We start from the raw sequence: 18,056 nt of genomic DNA, 5'->3' as shown, positions 1-18,056 counted from the left end.
ATTCTGTTTGATGAAAACTTTCTGTCTTCCTCTCTATAGTTTAAAACTTTGAATCGAAACCATCAGAAGAAATTTTGCTGAATGCTTGCATGATAACCCTTCAAATTAAATAAATATATAAGTACTACATTTGTATTAAAATCAGAATTTAAAAAAAAAAGTTGGAATTATACCTTTTTATCATGGAAAATACTTTCACTATTCTGCATTTGCCTATAAATCCTTGATCATTCAAAAGAGTGAATGCACAAAAAAATTGATAGAAATATGTAGATATGTTCCACGCAGTGAATTGGATAGAAGATAGATGTAGAACTGATGCTACGTAGAGAAACTGGAGAGAGAAAATAGATGTAGAACTGATGCTAGAATTGAGAGAAGATAGATGTCGAAATGCAGTAGAGAAGATAGATGTAGAAATGCAGGAGAATTGGAGAGTGAAGATAGATGCAGAACTGATGCTAGAATTGAGAGAATATAAATGTTGAAATGTAGTACAAAAAGATAGATGTAGAAATGCAGCAGAGAGAAGATAGATGTAGAAATGATGCTATGTAGAGATATGAATGATGCTATGCAGAGAAACGATGCTACATAGCCAATGATGTTGAGAGAAGATGTAGAAATGATGCGGTGAGAAGATAGATGTAGAAATGATGTTAGGCGAGAAATGATGCTGCACAGAGAATTGTTGATGATGTTGCGGAGTGATGACTCGCAGAGATTTAGAGAGAAGCAAGGAAGCAAAATGTGTGAAATTTTCAATTTATAATTATGTTAAATGTAACTGCTACATATGGAAATTTATATTTATATGTTTTTAGTTTTATTGAAATGAGTTAGTGGGACAGTTATGCTTAGGTGAGAATACGTGTATAATTATTTATGGGTATCATGTACGTGGGTTAGTGGAAAATAATCCAATTTAAATTTGAATTATAAGTGGGCATAAATATTTTCATTTGATTTGAGTGTCCGAAATTATGATATTGTTGCAGTTGAAAACGAAAACTAATATTTAAATTTTGCCGGGAAAAAGTTACTGTTAAAACTGGTGTTTTATATATTATATAGATTTCGTGTGATTTTGATGAATAAGTTCATCCGAATCAATTCCATAATGTCTGTAAAAATTTAAATTCGTATTTCAAAACAAATCGGAAATATTTTTAGTTTTAATAGGATATACTCCCTCCTATCCTTTTTGTTTATCATCCTAAACTCAAATACATACCCAACATAATCTCATTTAACGTTACTTATTTTAGTATTAATTAACCCAACATTTATTTAGTAGGAAAAAAAAAACACACGCACACTCTAGAATGTGGAAAAAGACTCGGGGTCCTTGTGGGATTCTTTGCTTAGTGAAGAATATTAGCAGTGTAAATATGTATTCATAGGGGTTACATTTATTGATAGACATGCCCATACAAGTATTATATCTTTAATATATCAATTTATTTATCTATTATATAACATAATAATATCCTTTTTCCATTTATTATGTAATATTAATTATAATCATTATCCCTATTTTTTAAGTATTTTTTTTCACTTGTAATACATTCAACCTTTTCTATTAAAATTTGTGTTGTTTTTTTCTGCAACTAATTTTTTCTTTTTTTAGCGAATCTGCAACTACTTTTTGGGATAGACGAAGTATTATATTTAGTGCATGCAACAAAATTAATGTGCTATCTCTTCTGACAAAGATATTTATTTTTATGACTGCCTACGTTTATGCTTTGCCACTACTATTGCTCTACCGTTGTGATTTATATAGCTGTCTACTTAATGCATATCCATAGGTTTTGTATATATATGAATATGAATGTGTGTGTGTGTGAGAGAGAGAGAGAGAGAGACAGACAGAGAGAGAGGGAGATATTATTGATGATTTTGAATTTTTTTTTTTTTTGAGGCAATTTGATGATTGATTATTGAAGGTGAGTTTTAGGTGACAATATATCAATACAGAAACATCTTGGGTCTTGCTGCATGTAAGCCAAGTGTTTAGGCTTATATATGTGTGTGTTTGACTGAGTCACAACTCAATTTTAGCATGACTAAACCAACCCAAATCAGGTAAATATGGGAAAACAAAACAAGCTGAATCATCAAATTAATTTTATGGCTGAATCATCAAATTAATTTTATGCACCTTTCCTTGCAGGGGAAAAATAAGATAAAAATATACTCACTCCGTCCACGAAAGAACTTCCTATTTTTCTATTTCGAGACGTCCACGAAAGAACTTCCTACTTTTTCCTATTTTGGGACAATACCCCACCACTTAAAAAATACTCCCCTTTTAAGACAATTCTCACCACTCAAATAACATTAATTAAAACAACACAATAAATTATTAATACTTTTTCACAATTCTCAATACACTTTACAACTTTTTCTCCACTCTCAATACACTATACAACATTTTATTAAAACTCGTGCCACTCCCTCCTAGGAAGTTCTTTCATGGACGGAGGGAGTATTAGACTTGTAGATACACAAATTTTAAGTATTTTATGATGATTTTGTACATATAGTTTTTTTGGGATATAAATACCTAATTTTTCAATTTATTTGAAATTTCACATGAAACTGAATTTCATCTTAACATGACATAATTAAAATTGATGCGATAATTAAAATAACATCGTATTAGTATTTTTTTAATGCGATAATTAAAAAATAATTCTCTTCCACCTTACTCTCTCCTCTCTCTATCTTCCTCTATCGTCACTGTTCCGTCAATAACCGTCGCCGCAGCGGCGTCCTCAATCTCAAAGGCGGCAACAGATTGAACGCCGTCGCCAATCGAAGCAACGCGCAGGGATCCGATCAGATTAAGCGGCTGCTGAGGCGGAGACGAGAGGAATTTTGGAGGGATACGAGGAGTTGAATGTAGATGAGAGGGTTCATCTCATACCCCAAAACTTCATTCTCAATCATTCAAAGAGTAAATATTTTTCTGCTCCTCACTATCTCGAATGTTAATTCTAAATATGCACATTTGTATTTGCCTATTCAACTTTCACTTTTACGCCATTATTGAAACAGTCCCTAATTTCCTTCTCCTCTCCAATTTAAGCAAGGAAAAACGCAAAGAAAACATATTTTTGCAGAAATGGCAGGGCTTAAACCAATTTTATGTTTACAGAAAAATTGAAACAAAAAAGCTAGAAGCAACAAGTTTTTTCTTTTTTATGCCATTTGTTCTAATTTTCTGATATGAATTGGGATACTTCACACTTCACAGTAGGTGAGCCGATGAGGTTGGAAAGAGAGAAAAACAAAGAGACAGATAAGAGGGTGATGTGGAAGAAAGGAATGATGAGATGTAAATTATTTTTCAAACTTTTAATTTTTTAAAAATCATTCCTTCCATTCAAACTAACTTGATCATTATTTGTTTTCAAGCTATCTTAACTAATTTGATCACTTTTGTTATATGACAAAATTCTTTTTCCTTTATTTAAATTTTCACTTGATAAATTCAATTTATATGAAATTCCAAACAAATCGAAATTTATATAATTATATACCAGAAAAAATAAAGTAAAAAAAAATATAAGAATTCGTGTATTTAGAAGTTAATAACCTAAATAAAAATTGAAGGGGCAAAGAGATAATGAAAAGCGTGAAAGAGAGAGAGACAACGAATTTACATTATTGATTAGTTTGACTTGATTTATTTTCTTTGATTGAGCTACTCCAATAATTATGTTATTACACCCCCAATCCCCGACCCCCACACCACCCCCCTGCCCCTTTTTCTTCATCTTGTCATTTTTTCTCATTTTCTTTTCTAAAGTCTCTCTTTCTTCTCCTCTGCCTGCCTGCCCATTTCTTCAGGTCCTTTCCTCTCTCTCTAACATATGTTTCGTTGTCTATTTGGATAAGAATATGTTATGTGGTTTTCATGCATTTTCTTTCTTGAGAGATGAAAACTTCCCTTGGGGAAGTTTCTTAAATCATATTGTGATCAAGACTGGATTTTGACGGGATTAAAATAAAAAGGTTTAAATTTTATAATTTGGGTTCTTATGCGACTAATAAATTGTATATATGGAGAGTTGGGTTGAATTTTTCATCGTATTCTATTTGTTAATAGGATTAATGGGTTTTGGAGGTGAAAGGGGGTTGTTGGACGGTTGCAACTTTTTTTCATTTTGAAGGCTCTTATTGTGCTGCACATGCATATTAGATCTATTCTTGAATATGAAGTTTCATGTGATTTATTGCTTCGTTTGCGTGTTTCATTAAATTAATGTTATTTTTAACTAATTCTTTATTTGCAGGATAAATTGAAAAATAGCCTTGATTGGAATTGAAACAAATTTCAGATGCTGTGATGGTTTGATCTTGTCGTTTTTTAGGATTAATACACATTACTCTTGCAACAATAAACATTTCCCCATTTCGGCCTCTTAAGATTTGTTAGAGGGAAGAATAAGGAACTAATTAGGTGAATTCCTTCCATTAATTAGGAATAAAGGTCATACCTTTGAAGCAAAAGCAGAAAATTTGAATTGGAAGAGAAATTGAAGAGAGATTGATCACATGGGTTATCTGAACGCAGTATTGTCACAGTCTACAAGCCAAGTCCACGTTGATAACGCTCCGGTCAGCGGGGGTGGCCTTAGGTGAATCTCTTGCCCCTTCTATTTTGTTGTGTGACATGTTGGAATATATTCTTGTTCATGTTATCATTTCTGGTTTTTGTTTTCCTTTGGGAGGTGTTGGGGGGTATTAGTTTGGTGAACAATGTTTTAGATTCATTGTTCTTGAGTTTAAATATTTCTTTACCAAAATATGAGTTTTGCATTATAGCTAGTAATGAGGATGTTAACCAGAACTGTCAGTGTTCATACCTTTTATCGTTTTATATTCCCACACCTTTTTCACGTCTGCAAAACAGGCATGTTTTCACATCCTGCATTGCGATAGCTTGTGTAAGAATCTTGATCTTCTAAATTCGCTATGACTGGTTGGTGACGTAAGTTATTTGGAAGTCTGCTGCGTAATACTGTTGAGCTTTGTCCCCTTTCAGTTATTGCGTTCCGTCATTGTAGAACATTCGGTCAAATAATAACTTTCTATCGCACACGTGTATTTCATTCATACTCGACGAATCTGATTGCTTACGCATGATATGGTGCCTTAAAATTACCATAGCATGCTTCAGAAAGCTATTAAAAAACTGTTGGTTGTCGTATATGGTAAAATGCAAAAAAAAGAAAAATTAGAAAACGGTAAGTATTGTTGTTTTTATTGTGTTCAATGACATGGGAATGGATCGCAACCACAGTGTTGCTAATATCATCTCTTGTTTTGAATGAATACCCTCTTACCCATGGTTTTTGATCATGCATTAAGCATTTTAATCCATGTTTCTTATATTAGTGACGTCTCTATCTTGTCTTTTTCTTAAGGTATAATACCTCATATTCTATATGATATCACTTCCAGATATTGTTTTCCGTCATTAGAACGTTTGGTCAAATCATAACTTTCCTATACCACACATTCATTGCTTTCATACTCGAGGAGTCCGATTGCTTACGCACGATATGACAGTTCCTCATGGGCCTTATTAAATTACCATAATACATGTCAAAAAGCTTGACAAAAAGTGTTGGTTGTGTCATATGGTATGATATTATTATTTTTCTAGAATTAGTTTTTTTTTTTGTCATTTTCCCGCGTTGAACTTTGACAGCCTACGTCCAGAAAAAAACAGTCTAGTTCTTTTAATTGTATTCAATGATACTGGGATGGGTTCATGTAAAATGCAAGGAATTGATGACCAGGAAGACCATCTTTAGCCTGCAACCAAAGTGTTGCTTATATTATCCTAGTTTCACTTGTTTTAAATAAATACCCTCTTACACATGTTTTTAAACATGTTAATCCACGTTTAGTGATGAAGAGTGTGCCGTGTATATTTTTATTATGGTATAATGTCTCAGAATTCATATCCTTAAGTAAAGGAACTCCTTAGCAGGGTTTCTTTTGCTAGCCATTATTCCCTTGAGATCAACTTATATATCTACATAATTCATTCCATTTTTTTAAATGCTTTTGAACATTAAGGTTTTGGTTTCCACCTTTATCGATTATTGACATATTGATGGTTCAATCTAACATTGAGTGTATTAACTTGGTGCAGTCAGAATGGAAAGTTCAGCTATGGATATGCAAGTTCTCCGGGTAAAAGATCTTCAATGGAGGATTTCTACGAGACAAGGATTGATGGTGTTGATGGAGAGGTGGTTGGTCTCTTCGGAGTTTTTGATGGTCTCTCTCTCTCTCTCTCTCTCTCTCTCTCTCTATGCTTGTGTGTTTGTGTTGTGTGCAGGGGCGAATGCAGAAAAAATTCCCGATGGGGGCTATATTTTCTAAATTTGAGTTTGAGATTTCTAAAAGACAATTTTCTTGCAATTTGATTTGGTAATGAGGGCTATTATACAATGAGTCACACAAAATACCAATAATTTAACGATTTTAATGGAATAAAACTAAAAAAATAATTTAAACTATTGGTGGGGGCTTAACCCTCCCCCCACCCCACCCCGGTACACCCCTGATTGTTTGTGCATGTACTCTCACATGCGATATTCTGCCACAACCATAGGTTACAGAATTAAATTTGGTTATTTTAGACAACAAAGTATATTTCAAATATTTTGGTTATTTCGGTTCGATTATTTTTACTCACCCCTAATTTCACTTACCTTATGCCTATTATTTAAAAATGTTAACAACAGCTTCGACTAAAATACTCATTATTCTAGGTCTTGCAAAAAAAATGTGTACTATTTTCTTTGTTTGTCGGTTCCTGTTTTGCATACGATAATTGCGCTCTTCTTAAGGTTATGTATTGTAGTTTACCCAAACTATGCTCCAATATTATCTAGTTACTTCCATGTATTATCTGGATTTTCTGTAGAAAATAAATATGATTTCTTTCAACGGTGATAAATATGTTTGGCATTTATTGCATCTGATTTGAACTTTTCTATGTTTTGCTTTAACCAGTATCTAAGGTATGGTATATTGACAATATATCATAATTCTAATTAATTGCCAATGTTAGGTCACGGGGGAGCTCGAGCTGCAGAATATGTCAAACAAAACCTTTTCAGCAACCTGATAAGGCATCCAAAATTTATTTCTGATACTAAATCAGCTATATGTATGTCCTTTTTATGCTACTCTCTTCAGTTATAAGTTACTCTTTCGACTTATACATATAAATATACCGTTTTTAACTATCTTGTTCTCATTCCAGCCGATGCCTACAGTCATACAGATTCGGAATTCCTGAAATCTGAGAACAATCAGAACAGGGATGCTGGATCTACTGCTTCCACTGCAATCCTCGTTGGCGACCGCCTACTGGTGGCAAATGTTGGAGATTCAAGAGCCGTCATTTGCAGGGGTGGTCATGGTAAGAGTCGGAAATCTCTTCCTTGATACCATTGCTTTAGTGAATGGGACCCTAGCAATTTAGGATTTGAAATGAGCTGTCATATGGTGAAAGTTTCACTAGAATGCACAATTTCTTTTTGTTTCCGATGCACTGTTTGGACTATTCGAAGTCTTATCCACTTTAACTCCATTACAACTAAGCTGCTTTTGTGGAGTCGGTGATATGCATTCTGGAAATTGTCGCAATTATAAATCAATAATTGTGTTTGATCTTGCAGCTTTTGCTGTCTCTCGAGATCACAAACCAGACCAAACAGACGAGAGACAACGGATTGAACAGGCTGGTGGCTTTGTGATGTGGGCTGGTAAGTGCTTTTATGTTTGTCTTTTCCAACCTCTTTTCAGTCTTCTGTCTTCTGCAGAGACGATGTTCTGGTTTTCGCATCATCTAAATGTTCTCTACAGGAACTTGGAGAGTTGGAGGAGTGCTTGCAGTATCTCGTGCATTCGGTGATAGACTACTGAAGCAGTATGTGGTTGCTGACCCAGATATCCAGGTGCCACTTTTGGGCTTTTTCTAGACGATGTTTTCAACTCGTTGCTAATCATAGATTTCTAGTTACATATATTGAAGTGATAAGGAATTTGTTGTTATAAGTCTTTCTTGAATGCTTCGTCTCAGGAGGAAAAAGTTGATGACACCCTCGAGTTTCTCATCCTTGCAAGTGATGGGCTTTGGGATGTGGTGACGAATGAGGTCAGTATAGTTATATGATCTTTGATTGTTTGTTTAAAAACTCGTCTGTTGATCGTGCTCATCCATGTTTCTCTCTTCTTCAGGAAGCTGTTTCTATGATTAAACCGATCCCAGATCCCGAAGATGCAGCAAAGAGGCTGATGCAAGAAGCTAATCAGAGAGGGAGTGGTGATAACATCACCATTGTAGTTGTTCGGTTTCTGGCTGCCAAAGAGGAATCATCTCATACCGCTCAACGAGACTGATTCTGTGATCCGTGTTTTCGTGTGGGAACGAGACAGAGAAGAAAACAGCAATAGGAAGCTTGTGCTGCAGCACTGAACTGTAAAAAAAGTAGAGACCAGTCTTTGCTAATGATGCACTGCTTAAGGAGACTCGTTACAAACTTACAAGAACTAAGAATGTCAGTAACTTTTGAGTTATTTATATTATTACATGAAATCTGGGATTATTTACCAGTGATTCTAGGCTGTAACTTAAGATTTCCAACATATTGGACATTATATGAAATGTGTGTTGATGACTGATGAGTATTGTATTTGTAGCTAGGCTGAAGGAGCTTGAGCTTTACTATGGAATTGATCTGCAGAAACAAACTTGATTCATAGCAAAATAAGTCTCTCTCAATGTCGTCAAATTAGCAAAATAATAACTCAAATCCACGCAATATTTAATAGCAATGTTGATTGAGAAGAACACACAGCATAGGGAATTAGTTTATAAATTGCTATTCAGAACAATTTCTATAGTTCTGCAATTAGAAAGAGCCACCCCTCAAGGCTAGGACAAGGTGAAGAACCGATCCGCCCTCGATATTGTAGTCTTTGGCAGTCTTGTCATCTCCAAGCTGTCAAACTGCGATGCCATCATCCTTCTTCACAAATTCAAATCAGCATCAGCTACTAATCAAATCATCAATCAAGATAGTAAAAAACCCAAACATCCAATGAGAATTACAGTCATCTTCTTAATCTCACTTCACCTACCCCTTTTCGTCACTTCATCTCGATCAATCCGCCCACCCGACCCGCAATGCACCCGACCCGACCCCAACACCCTCCGCTCCGACCAGATGACCGTCATCATCAACGGCTTCTCGGAGCACCGGATCCCGCTGCTCCGCTCCATCACCGCCGCCTACGCCGCCTCGCCCTCAGTCGCCCCCGCGCGCCCTCCGCCAGCCTCAATCACCGATTCCACCCCTGGGCGATAATCAGAACCCGAGCCGTCCTCATCTGCGACGACGACATCGAGCCCGACCCGAATTCCGTCTCCTTCGCCTTCAAGGTGTGGGGATCCGATCCGGATCGGGCGGTCGGGTTCTTCGCCCGCTCGCACGCGTACGACGTCGCGTCGAGGGCGTGGATCTACGCGATGGAGACGGAGAAGTACTCGATCGTCCTCACCAAGTTCATGATCGTGAGCGTCGCCTACCTCGAGATCTACTCGTGCGACGCGCGGTACGCGGCGGCGAGGGAGATCGTGGATGAGATGAACAATTGCGAGGATATCTTGATGAATTTCGTGGTGGCGGAGGAGAGCCGGAAGGGGCCGGTGATGGTGGGGGCGAGGGGCGGCGGAGTTAGGGATCACGGCGACGCGAGGAACGACGGCGCGGGGGCGGGGGTGAGGGAGGTGGGGCTGAGCAGTAGGAGGGTGGAGCACAGGAAGAGGAGAGGAGAGTGCATAACAAGGTTTCATAGGGTTTTGGGGAGAATGCCATTGAAGTATAGCTATGGGAAAATGGTGGATGATGTTGGGGAACAAGGCTTGTGTGACAAGAGTGGGAAGCTGGTGCTTTGTGATCATCAAGATTTCAGGTGAAAGATCTTCCATTTTTATGCTATATTTTATGTATGCATATTTTGTTTTTTGTTTGAGTGATCCTTGAAATCAAAGACAGTCCTTTTGATGAAGAATTTTTGTCCAAGAGTCGTATAATTATACATATTGAATGTAGAGTTGTGTTGCTTGATTGCTTCAATTTTCGACATTTTTTTTCATATGATTGATATGAATGGGAACAAAAAACTTGCTGAAAGTAGTGTTTTGAATGATGTTTCTGTTATGCATGTGGCTCTTATCTTGGAAGATCTAATCAAACTATTGCAGTCATCATGATAATTGAAGATTTTTGCTATAATTAGTTTTATAAAGGTTGAATACATTTTATAATGCAGTAAAGCTATGATACTTGTAAAGTGTAGAGCTTTTAATTGTAATTTGTAAACTTTAGTTTAATTTAGTAAAATGTTGTGATTTATAATGCAGTAAAGCTAATCTTTATTACAATCCATTCCAACATATTAGTTGAAGAAATAAAAGTGGATATAGTTAATTCCCTCCTTAGATTTCTGTTATAGATGCACATGTGTCTTGGCAAAATGATAGGCAACAATAACCATGGAAACTCTTCCAATGAAGTCAAATTAATACCCGCTAAAGATGGAGCTCCCCTTACACATCTGAATTGGAAAAAACAAGGAGGGAGAGAGAGAGAGTGAGGATGTTCATCTCTGAGAGAGAAGCAGAGGTTTCGAGCAATACAGAAATATTTGAAGGAAGGAGGGGAATTTGATTCCTAATCATCATATTGATATCAAGCGAGGACAAGATGTGGCCTCCACCCTCCAACTCTGCAGTTAAGATGACTCCGATGACACGGCTGGTTGCCGTGGCCATCGACAAGGACAGAGGCAGCCGGATTGCCCTCAAGTGGGCTTCTGACAATCTTCTTGTAAGAGGCCAGACCGTTATTTTGGTCCACGTCAGACTCAAACAATCTGCCTCCGGATCTCCGTTGTCCTCTCCTTGTAATCATCTCTCTCTCTCTCTCTTTCGCATTAGTTGTGTTCTTCTATAAGATGTTGGTAGCATTTGTCGCAATATATTGCCTAAGTTACTAGTTTTCTTCAAACTGATTGATTCCTTTTCTTGCTTTGGCGCAGGGCCTAACCAAGCGTCTGATGGTGGAGACGACGTCATCAGAGATGATCCGCAGATGAAGGAGCTGTTCCTTCCTTTCCGTGTCTTCTGCACACGAAAAGATGTGAGTTTCCACATTTCAACATACTGCATTCTCTCCTGCATGCATATATGAGAACGCCCTATTCTCCAAAGGAATGAAAATGGTCTGCTTACGTTGTTTTTCTTGATGGCGATTTCTCCTTTTTGCGTTTGTCAGATACAACGCCACGAGGTAGTGCTGGACAATGCAGACGTGACAAAAGCTCTCATCGACTTTGTTAGGCAAAATGCAATTGATATGTTGGTTCTTGGTGCTACAAACAAAGGCAGCATCTTCAGGTGCATTTCTTTCCTCTTGATAGAAATGAATATTTAACTCCCTTCATTTTCTGAATACTAATTGCAAGAAATCTAAACTGACTACTCTGTAAACAAGCAGATTTAAAGCCAAAGACGTTCCTGGAAGTATACTAAAAAATGCACCGGATTTTTGCACTGTTTATGTCATTCACAAGGGGAAGATCTCATCCACGAGAGCTGCCACTCGTCCGCCTCCATCCAGCCAACTCCGTAACCAGATATTGCTTCAAGCCAGCATCAAATACAATAATACAGTGGAGCAGAATTCCTTGCATTCAACTACCAGTTCTAGAAGTCTGTTATTTATTCTGAAGCTGCAGCATATTTCAATTATTTTAGTTATTTCGGTTCGATTACTTTTACTCATCCCTAATTTCACTTACCTTATCCCTATTATTTTAAAAATGATAACAACAGCTTTGACTAAAATACTCATTCTTGCAACAACAAAAAAATGTGTAGTATTTTCTTTGTTTGTAGGTTCCTGTTTTGCATACGATAATTGTGCTCTTCTTAAGGTTATGTATTTTAGTTTACCCAAACTATGCTCCAATATTATCTAGTTACTTCCATGTATTATTGGATTTTCTTTAGAAAATAAATATGATTTCTTTCAACGGTGATAAATATGTTGGGCATTTATTGCATCTGATTTGAACTTTTCTATGTTATGCTTTAACCAGTATCTAAGGTATGGTATATTGACAATATATCATAGTTCTAATTAACTTCCAATGTTAGGTCACGGGGGAGCTCGAGCTGCAGAATATGTCAAACAAAACCTTTTCAGCAACCTGATAAGGCATCCAAAATTTATTACTGATACTAAATTAGCTATATGTATGTCCTTTTTATGCTACTCTCTTCAGTTATAAGTTACTCTTTCAACTTATACATATATATAAATATACCGTTTTAACTATCTTGTTCTCATTCCAGCCGATGCCTACAGTCATACAGATTCAGAATTCCTGAAATCTGAGAACAATCAGAACAGGGATGCTGGATCTACTGCTTCCACAGCAATCCTTGTTGGCGACCGCCTACTGGTGGCAAACGTTGGAGATTCAAGAGCCGTCATTTGCAGGGGTGGTCTTGGTAAGAGTCGGAAATCTCTTCCTTGATACCATTGCTTTAGTGAATGCGACACTAGCGATTTAGGATTTGAAATGAGTTGTCATATGGTGAAGGTTTCACTAGAATGCTCAATTTCTTTTTGTTTCCGACGCACTATTTGGACTATTTGAAGTCTTATCCACCTTAACTCCATTACAACTAAGCTACTTTTGTGGAGTCGGTGATATGCATTCTGGAAATTGTCGCAATTATAAATCAATAATTGTGTTTGATCTTGCAGCTTTTGCTGTCTCTCGAGATCACAAACCAGACCAAACAGACGAGAGACAACGGATTGAACAGGCTGGTGGCTTTGTGATGAGGGCTGGTAAGTGCTTTTATGTTTGTCTTTTCCAACCTCTTTCCAGTCTTCTGTCTTCTGCAGAGACGATGTTCTGGTTTTGGCATCATCTAAATGTTCTCTACAGGAACTTGGAGAGTTGGAGGAGTGCTTGCAGTATCTCGTGCATTCGGTGATAGACTACTGAAGCAGTATGTGGTTGCTGACCCAGATATCCAGGTGCCACTTTTGGGCTTTTTCTAGACGATGTTTTCAACTCGTTGCTAATCATAGATTTCTAGTTACATATATTGAAGTGATAAGGAATTTGTTGTAACTCAAGTCTTTCTTGAATGCTTCGTCTCAGGAGGAAAAAGTTGACGACACCCTCGAGTTTCTCATCCTTGCAAGTGATAGGCTTTGGGATGTGGTGACGAATGAGGTCAGTATAGTTATATGATCTTTGATTGTTTGTTTAAAAACTCGTCTGTTGATCGTGCTCATCCATGTTTCTCTCTTCTTCAGGAAGCTGTTTCTATGATTAAACCGATCCCAGATCCCGAAGATGCAGCAAAGAGGCTGATGCAAGAAGCTAATCAGAGAGGGAGTGGTGATAACATCACCATTGTAGTTGTCCGGTTTCTGGCTGCCAAAGAGGAATCGTCTCATACCGCTCAACGAGATTGATTCCATGATTCGTTTTCGTGTGGGAACGAGACAGAGAAGAAAACAGCAATAGGAAGCTTGTGCTGCAGCACTGAACTGTAAAAAAAGTAGAGACCAGTCTTTGCTAATGATGCACTGCTTAAGGAGACTCGTTACAAACTTACAAGAACTAAGAATGTCAGTAACTTTTGAGTTATTTATATTATTACATGAAATCTGGGATTATTTACCAGTGATTCTAGGCTGTAACTTAAGATTTCCAACATATTGGACATTATATGAAATGTGTGTTGATGACTGATGAGTATTGTATTTGTAGCTAGGCTGAAGGAGCTTGAGCTTTACTATGGAATTGATCTGCAGAAACAATCTTGATTCATAGCAAAATAAGTCTCTCAATGTCGTCAAATTAGCAAAGTAATAACTCAAATCCACGCAATATTTAATAGCAATGTTGATTGAGAAGAACACACAGCATAGGGAATTAGTTTATAAATTGCTATTCAGAACAATTTCTAAAGTTCTGCAATTAGAAAGAGCCACCCCTCAAGGCTAGGACAAGGTGAAGAACCGATCCGCCCTCGATATTGTAGTCTTTGGCAGTCTTGTCATCTCCAAGCTGCTTGCCAGCATAAATGAGCCTACAATGTGAATGACTTGGTGAGATCATGTAGTCTTCAAATTTACCAGACATGAAAAAATGGGAACGAAAACGCTATATAGTTCACTAATGCAAGCCCGCCCAGGTCAATCACATGAAGGAAAACTGATGGGGCAAACAAACAAACAAACAATCAAAATCCATATAAACATTCTGCATAAGAATTTGTCAATTGTTATATAGCAGCAGAAAAGGAACGGAGCGTGTTAATTTAAACTACAAACCTTTGCTGCACCGGAGGAATTCCTTCTTTCTCCTCAACCCTTTCCTTGATTCGGTCGATTGTATCAGTTGGCTCGATATCGATTTCAATTTCTTTCCCAGTAAGGGTCTTAACCTTGATCATAGTACCTCCCCTGAGTCTCAAAACAAGGTGAAGTGTTGATTCTTTCTGGATATTGTAATCTGCCAAGGTCCGACCATCTTCCAACTGTTTACCAGCAAATATTAGCCTCTGCTGGTCGGGAGGTATGCCTTCTTTATCCTGGAATCAGCAGCCATTCATATTCATTACAGTCAGCAAGTTAACTAGGAAACAAGGGATATAGGCAGGGCATTAAATATCTTCAATATTCGCAAATTATAGCCTCAACCCGCCAACAAATATGTAATTATTGAAGCAAAATATGTTCACCATAGATGAAAGATCAACTAAATTAATGCCCCAAAATCGGCCAGTATACGTGTAACTGAAGCAAAACGACTTCTCCCAACAACAAAGACCGATATTTATGCAGAAACAAGATGTAACATGCTAGGATTACCACAGATTCTTGTAACTGTTCACAATCTAGGCACTTTTAACAAATAAATACCCAAAGATGAATCAATATCTCGACAATATTAACACTGAACTGCATAACCATGACTACCTACTAAAGAGGCACTACTTTAATACCGCTTCCAATGCATAGTTGGTTATCAAATTACTTTTACTTATTATCCCGAAATATCCGAAGTGAATAATTATTGGAGAGTTACTCTTCTATATTTCAAATTAGTGGAATTGGTTCACACGGATGTTCTTGAGAGGAGGCCAAGAAACCCAGCAATAAACAAATGAAAGAAGTATTTCACAACCAATTCATCAAAATCACCAAATCTTATCCTCCCCATCAAAACAAAACCCTTCAATTGTGAACCTCCAAAAAACTACCTATGAGATGCCAAATACTACCCTAACGCTAATGAAATCCCCCAACCATTCAAATCACCACCAATACTCCAAGAATGACAGCTCGAAGCAGCTAAACACTTACTTAAATTTCACAGCAAACACTTGCAACGAAGAAAATTGAAAAGAAGAAACTAATCAGACACCACCAGAAAACCCTAGCTCCGTCCACATCATAATCAAGCAATAACGCGAAGGAAAAGCAACAGGAAAAATCAGAAACTCAAAATCGAGAATCCCCACGACCAAACCGATACAAACAATAACCAATTAAACACACCACCAATCCATTGAAAAATAAATAAATTAAGAAAGCAAATCAAGGACCTGAATCTTGGCCTTGACATTATCGATGGTGTCGCTGCTCTCAACCTCGAGCGTAATCGTCTTTCCAGTTAGGGTTTTGACGAATATCTGCATCCTTTATGTTGCTCTTGCGCTGTGAGACTGCTCTTTCAGCTGATTGCCACCACCAAATTCAGATTTTCTTTCTCTCCCAACCTCACCTTATTTATATATTCAATTTTTATTTATTTATCTACGATTTAGTGATCTTCTTGTCATGGTAGTTTACTTTCGAGGATTAATTTTAATATTATAAAAATTATAATATTATTATTTTTATTTAAATAGATTGAAATTTTGCGAAGATCTTATTATTATTAAAATTAATTTTATTTGATTAATATCTAAATAAAAGTAAAAAAATCCTACTTTTAAAGATAAAAATATCCAATCACACCACGTAAACGATTAATAATTTTAATTACTACTTTATAACTCGGCTCCTCTTTGCACAGGTTTTCTTTTATTTCTCCTTTTTCCGATATTAAAATATTTAATTTAATTAATATACATACATTAAATCGTCCTAATGTGTGTAAAAAGTGTTGAATGCAAACACCAAGCTTTTCAGTATATCGTAGTTATTATTTGATGGTATATTTATATTTCATTTTTTATCAAACTTTAAATTACATCAATTTAATCCAGCAAAGCCTACTTTGTAAGAAAAAGAATTATTAAATTCTCCTAGTTTATCAAACTACAGTGATTGTTCGAAATCCAGCATGCAATCTATTCCAATGTGAAACGTATTCTTGAAAATTTTAATTTTTGTATACTAATACAAGTTGGCTTCTGTTCTGTGTTGAATTTTAATGGCGTAAGCCACAATATAAAATGTCACTATGATTTCGAAGGAGAGTGCAATATTTATGGTTATTTTTACTAAATGACGTCAAATTATGAATTTAACATTCTAGTATGCAATTAAATTAAACAAACCGCCAATAAACCGCAGCATAAAAGAAAAAAAAGATAAAGAAGAAAGTTTGCATGCATTCGTCATGCAATAGAGTAATTTAGGGGTGAGCATCGGTTCGGTTCGGTACAAAACCGAACCAAAAATCCAAAACCGAAAATCGAACCGATGGTTAAAATTGAAATCGAACCGCACCAATTGGGGGTGCCAAACCGAACCGAAACCGAACCGGTACGTAAGTTTCGGTTCGGTTTACCGAACCAATGCAAAAAAACAAAAAAAAACAATTAAAAACCTGTAAAATAATGTAAAAATATAAATATATAATTTATGAAAAAACTAATTAATATATTATAAAATATATAATAAAATATTATAAAATATAAATATATAAACCAATTAAAAATTAGAAAATTGAATATATATTATAAAATATAATAAAATATTAATATTTATCGGTTCGGTTCGGTTTAAAACCGAACCAAAAACTGAAAACCGAAACTTATCGGTTTTTAATTTTCGGAACCGAACCGAAAACCGAATCAATAGATTCGGGACCGAACCGCACCAAAACGGTTCGGTTCGGTTTTGTATTTCGGTTCGGTTTCTACTCACCCCTAGAGTAATTAATGTTTAAGGTTAAAAGTTTTGAGTTGGACGAAAATATAATTTGGAGATTAGCTACTCTAAAATATATAGTTCCATTCTGTTGTCTCAATCTAAAATATATGTGAATATTGGATAAGGCTTAGTAAGTTGGCACTTGCATATTCTATTCTTTGGCATTATGGAACAGTCGAGTCTAGATCAAGGGGAATGTGAACATTTGACAAATCATTATAAAAATGCCTTGCTTATTTTTTAAATATAAGTTGCTCTTATCTTATGCTTTATTCCATCCAAAGCTAGTCTCTCACATTATGCTACTACCATATATCCGTCATCTATATATATAGGAAGAGATTCAAGTAATTAAAAACATTAAATAAAATAAAAATGAATAATCATTTTTAATTATTCGATCATTAAGATCTACAATGAATGCATCATCTTAGTAAATGAATGTAGTACATGAGTTTGAATTTTAAAGAAAGCTAATTTTTTTTATTTTTTTCGAGTGCAATGAATTTAGTAATGGATGCATTAATTTTTACAACAGATACATAATTTTAATAGTTCTTGTGATGAAAAAAATAATAGATTTGACATGAATATTCAAGGAATTAAACGTTGGCTTATTGATGGGTAGCAAAAATAGTGTGTAAATCAAAGGGAGAAAATAAAATAAAATATAAAAATCTTCAACCCGCTTGTCAGCCCAATATTTTTTTCTACATCCAATTCATTAATCTTTGATAGACCACCTTTGAGATC

At 36.0% G+C, this 18,056-nt stretch overlaps 4 protein-coding genes across 13 annotated transcripts; 3 read left to right on the top strand and 1 right to left on the bottom strand.

Moving 5' to 3' along the window:
* The first annotated feature begins 2,666 nt into the window (after positions 1–2,666).
* LOC131015077 (probable protein phosphatase 2C 59) lies at positions 2,667–8,724 on the top strand. 10 transcript variants are annotated; one of them, XM_057943303.1, is made up of 10 exons: positions 2,686–2,919; positions 4,305–4,360; positions 4,494–4,649; positions 6,176–6,303; positions 7,103–7,201; positions 7,298–7,456; positions 7,716–7,802; positions 7,903–7,994; positions 8,120–8,194; positions 8,278–8,724. In XM_057943303.1, the coding sequence occupies exons 3-10, from the start codon at positions 4,567–4,569 to the stop codon at positions 8,437–8,439; spliced, it is 885 nt and encodes a 294-aa protein (XP_057799286.1). In that variant the 5' UTR covers positions 2,686–2,919; positions 4,305–4,360; positions 4,494–4,566; the 3' UTR covers positions 8,440–8,724. The 10 variants fall into 10 exon arrangements, with proteins under 10 accessions (XP_057799282.1, XP_057799287.1, XP_057799288.1 ...); XM_057943302.1 differs by having other exon boundaries at positions 2,697–2,962; XM_057943300.1 differs by lacking the exon at positions 2,686–2,919 and adding an exon at positions 3,670–3,858.
* A 410-nt stretch (positions 8,725–9,134) lies between these two features.
* LOC131015075 (probable protein phosphatase 2C 59) lies at positions 9,135–13,884 on the top strand. The gene is made up of 10 exons (XM_057943291.1): positions 9,135–11,007; positions 11,143–11,243; positions 11,379–11,500; positions 11,601–11,815; positions 12,263–12,361; positions 12,461–12,619; positions 12,879–12,965; positions 13,066–13,157; positions 13,285–13,359; positions 13,443–13,884. The coding sequence occupies exons 1-10, from the start codon at positions 10,809–10,811 to the stop codon at positions 13,602–13,604; spliced, it is 1,311 nt and encodes a 436-aa protein (XP_057799274.1). The 5' UTR covers positions 9,135–10,808; the 3' UTR covers positions 13,605–13,884.
* On the top strand, positions 9,141–10,722 carry LOC131015078 (glycosyltransferase family protein 64 C3-like). Its single transcript, XM_057943309.1, is given in 3 exon segments — positions 9,141–9,354; positions 9,357–10,014; positions 10,586–10,722. Coding segments are annotated over 3 exon segments (882 nt in total). The 3' UTR covers positions 10,596–10,722.
* A 51-nt stretch (positions 13,885–13,935) lies between the features above and the next one.
* LOC131015079 (ubiquitin-NEDD8-like protein RUB2) lies at positions 13,936–16,108 on the bottom strand. Its single transcript, XM_057943310.1, has 3 exons — positions 15,746–16,108; positions 14,469–14,728; positions 13,936–14,224 (listed from the first exon to the last, which is right to left on the bottom strand). The coding sequence occupies exons 1-3, from the start codon at positions 15,836–15,838 to the stop codon at positions 14,113–14,115; spliced, it is 465 nt and encodes a 154-aa protein (XP_057799293.1). The 5' UTR covers positions 15,839–16,108; the 3' UTR covers positions 13,936–14,112.
* Positions 16,109–18,056: the final 1,948 nt, after the last annotated feature.

Source organism: Salvia miltiorrhiza, chromosome 3, assembly GCF_028751815.1.
Source record: "Salvia miltiorrhiza cultivar Shanhuang (shh) chromosome 3, IMPLAD_Smil_shh, whole genome shotgun sequence".
Classification (NCBI taxonomy): domain Eukaryota; kingdom Viridiplantae; phylum Streptophyta; class Magnoliopsida; order Lamiales; family Lamiaceae; genus Salvia; species Salvia miltiorrhiza.
Note: the sequence above shows the minus strand (reverse complement) of the source record. Positions and strands in the feature narration are given on the sequence as shown.

Coding starts and splice junctions, on each gene's coding strand:
- LOC131015077 (XM_057943299.1), top strand. CDS start 4,567: ATGGGTTATCTGAACGCAGTATTGTCACAGTCTACAAGCCAAGTCCAC. Junction 7,457..7,715: donor CATTTGCAGGGGTGGTCATG/GTAAGAGTCGGA, acceptor TTGATCTTGCAG/CTTTTGCTGTCTCTCGAGAT. Junction 7,803..7,902: donor TGGCTTTGTGATGTGGGCTG/GTAAGTGCTTTT, acceptor TGTTCTCTACAG/GAACTTGGAGAGTTGGAGGA.
- LOC131015075 (XM_057943291.1), top strand. CDS start 10,809: ATGTGGCCTCCACCCTCCAACTCTGCAGTTAAGATGACTCCGATGACA. Junction 11,501..11,600: donor AACAAAGGCAGCATCTTCAG/GTGCATTTCTTT, acceptor GTAAACAAGCAG/ATTTAAAGCCAAAGACGTTC. Junction 12,966..13,065: donor TGGCTTTGTGATGAGGGCTG/GTAAGTGCTTTT, acceptor TGTTCTCTACAG/GAACTTGGAGAGTTGGAGGA.
- LOC131015079 (XM_057943310.1), bottom strand. CDS start 15,838: ATGCAGATATTCGTCAAAACCCTAACTGGAAAGACGATTACGCTCGAG. Junction 14,729..15,745: donor ATGTCAAGGCCAAGATTCAG/GTCCTTGATTTG, acceptor TGCTGATTCCAG/GATAAAGAAGGCATACCTCC. Junction 14,225..14,468: donor ATTCCTCCGGTGCAGCAAAG/GTTTGTAGTTTA, acceptor TTCACATTGTAG/GCTCATTTATGCTGGCAAGC.